Here is a 12,147-nt window from a genome sequence, read left to right on the forward strand (position 1 = left end):
CTTTATCTGGACTCCCCGCACAGCTGGCAGCTCCCTCCCAGCCCCACTCCTCAAAATCACGGACGGCCAATGAAAGGCCGCCTCAGCATCCTGACCCCGCCTCCTCCGCTCTAATCACCAGGGTTACAAAACACCGTGTGACATCCATAGGAGGAGGACTTGATACCGTTTCCCCGACTCACTATGGAAAGTCTTCTTGCAACGAGTGAATCACAGCGCTTTTACACCGGATTAAGGTATTTTTGTTGCCTTTCTAAAATACGTTTTTTCAAATAATATAATACAAATACCCTTTCTAATCAAAACCATGAAAATGAAAGCATAGATTGTTAATTACCAATTCGTGGTAGTAGTTATTCTTCTAGTCGGAGATTCACAGACAACTTTAAAAAATATTTAATATAATTAGAATCATTTCACAAATGTAACATAGATTTATAGAATTTATAAAATAAAGGTGTAGTGAAAGTCCACTCTCCTCTTTTGACACCCTGTGTGTGATTAGTCACCCTGAGCTGTTCCAGGACGCCCCCTTGTGGAGAGAATACGCAAGAAAAAACAAACGACAGACGATTGTGACATGCTAAATCCTCGAAAGGAACACATTTTATGTGCATTTGTAACCCAAACGTATAATCATAAAACTGTTTTAATCACACGTTTGCATGCAGGAGCATGTCAAACATACACTTTTATTTTCAGCCTTTTGTAGAAGTAATTGCATGCAAATACTGAGTTTGTTCTCACATTTAGTGGCTGCTGCGGTAAATTACATGTTTCAGTAAAAGTCAACAGAACCCAAGAGGCACAATGTAGGCATGTTCAGCACGCTCTACAGTTTAGAGATTGTTTATTAGAAATGTCTTCAAAAGTGTGTGGATCTTTTCCTAAGCCCATAATGTACCACTTTTTCCATCACATTTCTAGCTTTCAATGATTGAGACTAGAAAAGCAACAACAACAACAAAAAAGAGTTTGTGTTTCAGCCAAGCTCCTGCAGAACTAGGAAACACTGAAGCAGACTAAACACCCAGCAGCAAAAGCCAAACTCATAAAGATTACTCAACCACACTGGTTTTCTGAAATTACACAAAGCGTATTCACCATGTTGGTATAAAAAAGATTTAGATAGGATGTTGTGTTTAGACCATCATCACCTTAGGGTTTACATGTGACTGAGGAAAAACAGCAAAAACCCCAAAGATTTAGCATTCGGTTCATTTTTGAATGAATGATTCTTTTTGCCTACGCGTCGCTGTTTTTATCACATAGTTTAATACACTGATGGCCTTTTATACGCCGAACAGCTTGGACTATCTGCTCGTTGCAGTTTCTAGATCAAACTAATCTAGATTTATTCTGAATGAAGATTCCGTGCGATATTTCCTCAACCGTCTTTAACCTTTCCGCAGAACCTCACTTTCAAATTCCCAGCAGTCCCGTTTAAAAAGTATTGATATATTATTAAATCTTATCCATTTATTCAGGAATCCACAAAATATAACAGTTAACATATAATCAGGACATACTCCGTTCTTACATTTACAAATATTAGAGACGTAACTCTGAATGTTCTTTCCATTAAGTATAAAATATACAGATTTTACCACAACAATGAACTTCCTTCGAAAAGCAGCTTCAACTGAGTACGACATCACGACAGGACGTGGAGCCACGCCAAAGTCCGTTTCGGATCACTGTGATATTTGGCATCTGATTGTGCAGAAGCAAAAGATTTTCATACAAAATCTGTTGAAGTTTGTGATACACCAAGGCCAAATACAACAGTTTTGACCGCAAAATTAGCTGGATGTTTTTTTTTTCATGAGAGTAAAGGTAAACATCTGCTCCCTACAATACAGGTCTTCAACACCTTATGAAGCACAGGGAAAGCCATACCACTGCAAATGCATTCAAGTTCAAAATATACTGATCATACAGGAATTATACTGCATACAGTACAAGTTGGCAACGGCTTGAAATGAGAAAATTAAGGTTTATCCTTGAACTGAAAAGGAGTCACATCAGAAACATCTCGACTCACAGAAAACCAGAAAAAAATGGGAGATTTTTTTTCTCATGCAGGAAAGTTTAGGAATTAAAAAAGGCAATATGGCACATGGGTACAATTACTGCATAATGAGAATATGATCAAATCAAAGAAATGCTCTACACTCAGAAATCAGAGAAAACATTTTGGCCAATGTAGCAAAGTCCGAATATATATATATTTTTATGAACAACATCAAAAGAAAAGGCAGTAAGAATTCTACAGAGAAAATAATAAAATTCAATCAGTTCAGGCACTCAGTATAAATATGTTTTCTGCAGCCTTCAAACAGAGGTCATTCAAATGAAAGTGTGCTGGAACGAAGAAGGAACTGTGTCGTCCTCTCCCTCAGTTCCTGAACACATGCAGTAAAAAACTATGGAAATTCTTGGATAAAAAACAAAAACAAAACAGCAATGCACAAACAATCAACAACAAATCTTTACATCTTAGGATGATACTTATTCTTCAAACATTTGGTAATTATAATGGTGAAAATGATAGACACCTGGTGATATCTCATAGCTTTTGCAACAAACATGTGCTGAATTGTGCTGGTATGGAGGATTTATATCACATGCTGCTGTAAGAGTTTGAGCAGATGGGAACTGATGAAGTGATGGGAGCTGATGAACTGAACGTCTTTCATTCTGTTCCCAGCTTGGCGATCAGCTCGTCGCAGATCTTGGTCAGTTCCTCAATTTCTTGATTCTATCAGGTACGAAAAAAAGAGAAACTTTGAGGTTCGCTTCAACAATTATAAACAAATCAGTTCATTGTCGTCTTGCAAACGAAATATTGAGCACATTGGATAAAATTCGGCACTGCGTTGATGGTGTACAAATGCTGGGAAATTAAAGAGTCAAAGTATAAATTGAGCGAGAAAGGTTCGTTTAAAAAAATGCAAAGTTCAGGACAAATATTAAAAACAAATGTAGATCAGATAGAGGGAGTTGCGTGAAGCTAAAACTGTGTTTTTCACACTTTTAAATAAAAATAGGTATAAACAGCATTTGCCAAACAAATACAGCAAGGTTTGATGATCAGTTTTTACTTTTTTATGAATTTGTCTAAGATTTAGCTAGAATTTGTATACATTGTGTTCTTGCCATTGCATTGACACAAATTATATATTGTTTATTTGTGTATTTATTTTTTCCCTGTTTTTGAGTTGTGAGAAGAAATGTTAGAAATGACCCAAAATAAAATCTCACTAAGCTTCTTGATTGAAGTGAAACATTGCCCTCTAGTGTTGAGTTTTATTGCAGCAGCACTTTGGAGAGTGAATTTACATTAGAGGTGGCGGCGCCACGACTCAATAAATCAATGAAAGAAAGAAGAACGACTTTAATCTTTCAATAAATTATTTAATTAAAACAGTAAAAAACAAAACTGATTACATACACCATAAATTAAATATGCTGCATTTAAAAATGTTTTTATTTTATTAATAGAAAGCCCCGTCTCTAATTAGCCCGCAGTTGAATTATTGTACGATTATGAAATGTACTGCATCATCACATGTATTTAAATGTTTCTGTTAGATCTATTTGAGGATTTTATGACTCCAGATTTTATGAAATTCTATTTATATATTTGACCAGTTCATTAAATTGCACAAATGACACATTTAATATTGATTATTCATTACATTGTGGCATTTTAGACAGCGTGAAAACCGTGTCCATGCTAGTGGGAGTGTTAGTCTTCCAGCACCAGTGGGTGACTGCCACATTAAAACTCTCACAGATTAGGTATCTTTATAAATACATTAAAACCATGAACAAAAAAAACCCCAAAAAACATCCAATCAAGAACTGAATACTGTTAACAAAAGAGAAGAAGAAATCCATTTCCCTGGAACGGTTCATAATCTAAAAAATCAAACATTCTCCACCACTGTTTAGATAAAAAAAATAAGCAAAGCAAAGAGCGCTGATGGGAACCAGTGAAGCTTGTTGAAGTGGTTTGAACCGTGTTATGGAAACAAAAACCACAAATTGCTACAGGGTTTGAGTTGTTTTCCTTCATAATTCCTACGTACCATTTAAACAGTCATTAATGCGTACTAATGCTGAAGCACATTGCACGAAGCATCTTTTCTCACACTAACAGTTGAGAAACACAAAACAAAATCTACATTTCCCTCTAACAATGCACAAAGTGGTCTTCTAGCGTTCCCAGAGTACAGACTCACAAAGTGAGGTGGATCTGTTGTATATTTTTTACAGTCTCCATACCTTTTGAAGGACAGCTCTTTCAAGGGACTCCACCCTCATTTGCTCCTTCCTCAGGCTCGCATTCAGCGCCACGCTCTCTGTGTCAGCCTTTGCGCGCACCTGGGCTATCTCCTCATTGGCCCTGACAGGGAGGACGTTAACGACAAGAGGATAAAACTAAATGAAGGCAAACGTTGTGGCTCATCGTAAAGATTTAAGGAAATAAGTAAATCTCACTTGTCCAGTTTCTCCTCAGCGTGCAGTTTTAACGTTTGATATCGCTGCTCCTCCTGCTTGATACGAAGTAGGTAATCTTGCGCACACTTCTTCAACACCTCCTCATTCTGAATGCACGTTTACAAGGCATGTCAGTGGATGTTTACGTCACATGACTATGCTCTACATCTGAGAATATTCACAACCAACCTTCTTGAAGCCCTCCAGGACTCCCTTCATGTTCTCATACCTCCTGAAGAGATCTGCAAAGGATCTCTCCACAGAGTTTAGGTCGGCCACGGCCTGATCGCGCTCCAACGTCAGCTGCCTGACCGACTTACTGGAGGAGAGGCTCTTGTTCTGCTGCTGATCCTCTGCAAGCACACAAGTGATAGCTTCAGAATGCATGCTACTGTCTAAGATCATGTGATGGGTTCAGTAAAGAGCGTCTTGGCAAACTTTCAGAGTGTGTCTTTATACTATTGAGTACACGACGTTAAATGACTGCATTCATACTCTTTGAATGTTTTAATATTTTGTCATATCACAACCAAAAACTTCATGCGGTGTCAAAATGTTTCACCATTAAAAACTTAAAAGTGCAGAGTGCATTTGCATTGAAATCTTTGATATAGTTGTAGCTTTCTATTGCTAGAGACTAATTTTTGGGCCCATTTTTCTTTGTGCAAGATCTCAGTGATCTTCAACACATTTCTGAACTGTAATCTTCAAGTCTTCAGGTGATTTAGGTTGAGTTTCTTTAAATCTAGACTAAAATCCTCCTGTTCAGAGTTGCTTTTGAACCATAAGGAATGAAACACGGATCAACATTTTGATGTGTAATGATGGGACCCGACAGAATGTAATTGCCGGTTTTCCCAATTGTTGACTGTGTGGCTTTGTATTTTTGTGATTTTTTTATGTAAAGCCCCTTGAACTGCCTTGTTGCTGATATGTGCTACACAAATAAACTTGATTGATTGATTTGTTGAAAACGTATAACTAATAATTGCCCTATGAACTGAACTGGTTGATCTCTGCAGCTCCTCCAGTGTTGGTGTTGCTATAATTATGTTTAGGTATCATTCTTACATTAGTAGTTTTACTAGTTTGTTTTTCATTTAAAGGTTTAGTGTTAAACCATGTGCCAGACAAAACTTGCTTTTTTGTCTTAACCTTGGACATGTTTTCTGCTGCTGTTTTCCTGTCTACCGGAAAACTCCTCACTTGTGAAACTTCCTGTGTTTAGAACGTAGTTTCTGTGTTCTCCTATTCTTGTTATCAGAATAGCCCCCATTCTTTTGCTTAGCCCCTCTTCGACAAGCCTTAAAGAAGAGAGTCAGAACACATGGTGAGCTGTTCGAAGGAGCAGTTTTCTATGTCTTCTCACTTTTGCAAAAGGCTTGTTTGAAAATGAATAAACGTTGTCTGTGGTTCTTTTTATGCATGTTGAGAAAATACCTCAAGTTGGCTGCTTCTCTGAGAAATTGCTCCTCCCCAGAGTTCCCAGTTTGAGTGATTAGTTTATTCAAAGTTGAGTCAACACTACATTAATGGGTTGTTTTATAACCAAACCATGATTTAGTCTTCTCCTTTACTATCTGATAAGGGCTTGTTCAGATCTTATTTCATTAACAAAAAAAAGTTAACAGTTATTCCAAATCACGCTCACTAATTTGTTGCACAAAATCCCAGTAAAAATGCATGCAGGTTTAGGGTTGAAACAGAACAAAAAGCTTCAAAATTTTCTGATTCACAGAAGAGAATAGCAAAATCATGGCCCTTTGTTGTATCACGATGTCCCAGAAGAAGTGGACATTAAAAACCTCACAATGCGTTTGTTACTGAACTTAGTAACTCGACCTCAGTGTCACTGATCATGTGCTTCCTGAAGACGAGAGCGCAGGTGAAAGATCACAAAAACAAGTAAGAGGTGATGCTGGCAGCATTCAGGCAGGAGGAAACAAAGGGAGATACCAAGTATTTCCTTGTGCTCTTCATTTTAAAGTGACACACTTTAAAATATTTCTTGTGCTAAAACTCATTCAAATCTCCTACCAACATGGCTTTGTGACTTTACAAATTTGAGAGAGGTAGCCTGTTACTGATCAGTCTGAAACATGTGTCTCGGGACCACAGGGACAAAATATACATACTTAAGATTAAAAGTTTGAGGAATAAACAAGAGTATAAAGAAATATCCACCACCAGGTGGCAGCAACTTACCAATCATCTGGGCAACAGTTTTTTCATATTCTGCAACTATTTTTCTGTCAAACAAAAAGCATCCCAGTATTATTTTAGCATTTTTTGAAGAATTGTGTCGTTCTGGAAAAGGAAGGAAAATTCTCATCGAAACAGAAGCTTCCCACCTCATTTCCATAACCTCCGCTCTGCTCTCCTCATATTTTTGTTTCCACTCGCTGACCTCAATCTCTTTAGTGATGATCTGTTTTAAAGGAAATAGATAGATTCAAAATATGGAATGATATTGTGAACCAAAAAAATAAGTTGAACTTATTGAAGTTTCATTTTGTGTGCTCAGTGTCTCTGCATGTGGGAGCGACATACCTCCTCTCTGATCAGGGTCAGCACCGCAGCTTTGTCCATTTCGGTCAGAGGGACGCCGTCTTGCGATAGGGCTTCTGGGTCTGGGTCGTCACGGCTGCTCAGTTTTTCAGTCTGGTGCACTGATATATCAGTCTGCAGAAGATCACAAACACCAACGTGAGCTGATGTGCGAGCATTCAACAACTTTCACACTCGTAAACAACTGAAAACGCAGCGGAGCAGGAAAATATTTCACCAGGCCTCTTTATGAATACGACTCGGTCAAAACGGACGCTTAATTTGTGTAGTCTGCGTGGCATATGTGTGGTGTCAGGAAGGCATCATGAAAATTATTATTTAAAATTATGACTGATCGTCATTTTTCAACAGATAAGGAGATCAAAAACAACTGATGCAGAAGAAACCAGTCACACTGAATAATTTATGTGGTCGCTTTGCAGCACTTACGATATCATCTTTCTCGCTGAAGGTGTCCTTCTCTGGCAGATGATCTGTAATCTTGATCTCTGGACATTCAAAACATAAACACCAAAGAAATAACTGGGTTGTATTTATTATATCTATCAATAAAAACTGAAGTTATAGTTTTTCTTTTTAGCCTATAATGTTAAAAAATGCCAAATTAGCTTTACCAACTCAAAAACAAATAACTGAGTAGCTTATATCTTGCTTTCATTAAACAATTAAACTAAACTAAAACAATACATGCACAACTTAAAAAGATATGTCCTTATGTAGAGATGCAGAAAGTTGTTTTTCCTCAGTTATAGTGTTATTTTATCGGGAGCAGAATCTTTTTTTCTTTTTTTAACTTTGCAGTCTGACGTTCTAAAAAGCCGCTGCTGAGAAAAGTTTGAAAAACTGTAGCATACAGTCAATGCTACATTTTTAATTTACAATATTAAGCATCTCTTTTGGGTGTTGTTTCATTCAATATCATGAATTTTTCTAAACTTTCGAGTCCTCTGAGGAGAATTTCTGCCCTGTTGAACTTACGATCGACAGCAGGTAAATCGCTGGACGGCTGTTTCTTCACAGTTGCTTTTTTGCATTCCTGCTCCTCTCTCTCTTCCTGACTGTCGGCCGTCTGGCCAATCAGGCCGGTGGAGGCCAGTTTTTCCTCGTCTGTGGCGTGATGAACCCGCTGAGTGATCTCTGGGGTTTGAACCACCACTTCGTCTTCGCCCTGGAAGTGATAGAGGGAGACATTAACTTTATTACAGTCGAGTTTACTTTCTGCATGTTTAATATCTGATCCTTAACTGCAGTGCTCTCCACTTTGTTACCTCTCCTAGTATAGATGTGTAAAAAAAAAAGCCTTCAAATAAATGCATCTTTTTTTTTATGTTGAGATGAATTTTCTAATTTTTTTTGCATGAAATTATTCAACATTTATTCATTTTGTGGGGGGAAAAAAACTACAAATTAATGTAACAGAAGCGTTTTGTATTTTTACTCCACCTTTTTAAAATTAATGGGAAAGGTTTAATTTGTAATTGACTTAAGGCCTCAGTCCCTTGGTCCTGACAGCCTTAATTATCCAAAGTTCTCTTTAGCTATAAATCTTCTCCAATCTTCTTTATTATTGAGGGCATGAGCACACCAGAGTAATATTTGACTGCAGAGTGATAAGTCACAGCTCTGTAATCAGGCCAAGACTGGACCGCAGCGCTGGAAACAAAACTGATGCCTCACTCAATTTGTGTAACTCAGTGTGATTGTATGTGTGTATAAATATGCTGAGGCCAAGAGGTTGCACAGCAGCTGAATAATAAATACTGCAGTGATGCTACAGGAAGGTAAAACATTCCCAGTGAAGCAACCAGATAGAAGAAAACATTACCTGACTACAAACGTCGAGGACGAGCGACTCGCTTTCATCATATTTCTGGACTTTACAGGAATTCCTGCAAAACAAGCAAATGAGAATATATTATCATTAATATTATTTTTTGAAAGGTTATTATTTTTCCTGTTTTCTATGAACATTAACATAAGATTTGGCGAGACAAATGGAAACATCATGCTAAGAAATACAGCAAATTAGAATGCTAAAGTATGCTGTGATGAGGATAAAAACCTCGATGCCAACAATCAGTACAGACACAGAACATGCACCGATGAGAATGAGTGGAATCATGCCTTGATAGAGAAAGTACTTACAACAGAAAACAGAGAAACTTGACTTGCTCAGATGTCCTGAGGTCGATAAAAGTGGACCAACGAAAGCAAAGATTTTGGGGGATTGCGCGACACACAACACGAGGAAAGATGGAGGGTGAGGGGAATAAAGCAGGGAAGGTTTCGACAAGGGAGCCATGGAGGATAAAGAAAGCCGAGAGACAAAGGAAGAGGGTATGAGTGAGTAAAAGGTGTCAGCATGTTAGTTACTTAGCTGGTAGATTAAAGTTCAAGCATATGCAGCTAATCACTGCAGCACTAAGCACATTACCAATCTATTTATGTCTCAGTTTATTAGTAGCTTGGTATGCAGCGTATTCTCTGTGCCTTCAAAGTATCTTTTGGTATGCATATTATTGTTAGCAGTGAATCAGTGCAAGGAAGAGCCAGATCAGACCTTTGCAATGCCTTGAAATGGTGTTCTTACTCCCTGAACTCGGTCACATTGAATCACATCACAACCACAAACTTCAGTGCATTTTATTGACATTTTATAAAGTATGGAACAAAGATGATTTGGTGTTTTAATGATTTTCACTGATAAAAATTTTGAAAGTGTGGGAGCAGTTTTATTTACCTTTACTCATAAATAAAATCCAGTGCAAGGCTGCAATCTAAATTCACTCAAATTCTCAATTCAGTAATAGGGTGCCATCTGGGAGAATGAGTTTGTAAATAATTATAAGTTGTATACTTAAAAAAAAGCTTTTTCATAAGAAAACATGCTGCGTTTCGACAGTCTAGCATGATGGGATCTGAACCATTTGGAGCGGTTTGATTTGACGCATCAAGCGTGTCCAACGGGTCCGATACTCCACATAGGATTTGAACGTAAACCAGACATGCCTGATGCTCAAAACTCATTTGGTGTGAACGCACCATTAGGCTATTTTGTAATAATAATAATAATTTTAAAAAAAATAAAGAAAACAATGTGCCAAATACTGAGTTTGTGGGAGTGAAACACCGGAAGAGACATAAACCAATAGAATAGCCCTCACAGTCCTAGAAAGGTACTGACTCAGTCTGACACACTGGTTAGATCTTCGTTTGGAAAAAAAGAAAACTATTTAACAATTATACACACGCTTCTTATGTTGTGTTGGCCTATTCAAAAAATCCCTATTATAGTCATTGAAGTTTGTGGTGTGAGAAGGTTCAAGGGGTGTGAAAACCTTTGCAAGGCGATGTAAGAAAATGACTGAATATGAAGGTTGCTGGACTACGCGCTTGTAACATTTTGTGTAAAAAGGAGACTTACGTGGATGCTCTCTCTTTGTTTTTCTTTGGAAGCTGCTTTGCTTTCTTCTCCCCGGGGGTCTGCCTTGCCTTCTGTTTGCATTGGTCTTTTACCTTTGTCTCAGGTTGGGAGGTGCTGCTGGACAAATCCTCGTTGTTCAGGGATTTTGATGCTTTAAAAGGGTCTGTGGAGTCGTCGAAGTTGTCTGGGTCAAAGCTGTATGAGCCCTTTGGCAGCACAGGAGAGCTGCTCACTTTGCTGTTGCTACCAAATGGATTGAAGTTTGGGTCGTCCCATTGACTGGGGTCAAAGTTGTAAGTTCCAGTTTTGGGAATAGGAACATCATCCAGATTCAGAGGTGCAGAGGAGTCTGTAGTTACGGGTTCTGAAAGTGGTTCTAAAACAGGCTCGGAAACAGATTGGGGAAGCGATTCTGGTGCCGTTTCTAACACCGGTTCAGGATGCGTCGCTTCTGGTGCTGGTTCGCAAAAAGTCTCTGAGTCTTTTGGTTTCTGCTTCTTTGCAGCAGTCTTGCTGGTTGCCCTTTTCCCTCCTAATTTCTTTGGAGGGGGCTTTCTGACCGTTCCTTCACCTAGACCAAACTCCAGCACCACAGGCTTTGCCTCTAAAGACTGATCTATAATTTCTGAGTCTCCTTGAGCATTTTTGGTGGACTCACAAGCAGATGACGAGCTCCCAAGTTGTTGAAGCCTGGGGGGAGACCTTGAACCACACGGTGGAGGAGAGTTCTGGATTTTGGATCCGCCACTGGTGAAAGGGTTGAAGCTGTCATCCAGTTGGTCAAGGTCAAAGTTATATGCAGCCTTGGGAACAGGGAGTTCTTGTTCCTCATCTGTATGAGGAGGAGGACTTACTGGAGCCTTTATTTTGAAGGATGGAGGCTTGGACTTGCTAGTTTTTGTCTTTTGAGTAGGTTCTGCAAGGCTGGGGAGATTGCTGTGATGTTCCTCTAGATCAGCAACAGGTTTCTCCTCTGGAGGCTGTGAAGCACTCGATGCTGCAGTTTCACTGCTTTCACTGCTTGGTACTGAGTCAGGTTGAGGGACAAAAGTATGATTCTGAACTGAAGGTTCATTGCTTGGAACAAAGTCTGGTTCTGGAATAAAAGTAGTATCTGGAACTGGGGCCAGATCTGCGACTGGGTATGCTTCATGGAGGAAGTTTGTCTCTTCAAATGGCTCAGAAAGGAGAGCTGTGCTTCGAGTTTCTTCCTTCAGTGAGGCTGAATCAGGACCGGGAAAAGAATCCAAGTTTTCCGAGGGCTGCTCTGCTTGGTCTTGGTCATTTATTTCGAGCTGATCTCCCACAGGGACGGCAGGCTCATCCTGACCCATGTTGTGGCCCAGTGCAGGTTCTGGATCCCTGACAGGAACAGGCACTATCAGGTTCTCCTCCTGCTCCAAATCTGAAGAAGAAACAAAACCCCAAAAATTACTTCACAGAACCACCATGCTTCAAGAGTCGACATGTTGCTAGTGGATTTCTGCTGCCACGTGTAAACTTGGATGTGGACGATATCTGATTGGTTGACCGAAAGCAGGTTACTCACCAGCCAACTGTTCTAGTTGCTGCTGTTGCCAGGGTGATGTCTACTATGAGTGCCACAATATTAAAGCAAAAGCGCCGCAATCGAAAACACAAAACAAAAC

General features: G+C 39.1%; 1 protein-coding gene across 5 annotated transcripts in view; it reads right to left on the reverse strand.

The window, feature by feature from the left end:
• Positions 1-633: 633 nt before the first annotated feature.
• LOC129352429 (transforming acidic coiled-coil-containing protein 1-like) overlaps positions 634-12,147 on the reverse strand; it is a 31,711-nt gene continuing 20,197 nt past the window's right edge. For 4 of the 5 annotated variants that reach the window (XM_055021447.1, XM_055021427.1, XM_055021438.1 and 1 more), the window contains exons 3-14: positions 10,499-11,903; positions 9,220-9,255; positions 8,900-8,963; positions 8,053-8,242; positions 7,504-7,562; positions 7,057-7,188; positions 6,858-6,934; positions 6,712-6,755; positions 4,696-4,859; positions 4,507-4,613; positions 4,291-4,411; positions 634-2,761 (exon numbers count right to left, since the gene is read on the reverse strand). In XM_055021447.1, the coding sequence (XP_054877422.1) occupies positions 2,696-2,761; positions 4,291-4,411; positions 4,507-4,613; positions 4,696-4,859; positions 6,712-6,755; positions 6,858-6,934; positions 7,057-7,188; positions 7,504-7,562; positions 8,053-8,242; positions 8,900-8,963; positions 9,220-9,255; positions 10,499-11,832 (2,394 nt within the window). In that variant the 5' untranslated portion in view covers positions 11,833-11,903 and the 3' untranslated portion in view covers positions 634-2,695. The remainder of the gene's footprint in view (positions 2,762-4,290; positions 4,412-4,506; positions 4,614-4,695; positions 4,860-6,711; positions 6,756-6,857; positions 6,935-7,056; positions 7,189-7,503; positions 7,563-8,052; positions 8,243-8,899; positions 8,964-9,219; positions 9,256-10,498; positions 11,904-12,147) is intronic. The other variant, XM_055021417.1, reaches the window with a different exon arrangement.

This window comes from Poeciliopsis prolifica, unplaced genomic scaffold (assembly GCF_027474105.1).
Source record: "Poeciliopsis prolifica strain line A6 unplaced genomic scaffold, Auburn_PproV2 SCAFFOLD003, whole genome shotgun sequence".
Lineage (NCBI taxonomy): Eukaryota > Metazoa > Chordata > Actinopteri > Cyprinodontiformes > Poeciliidae > Poeciliopsis > Poeciliopsis prolifica.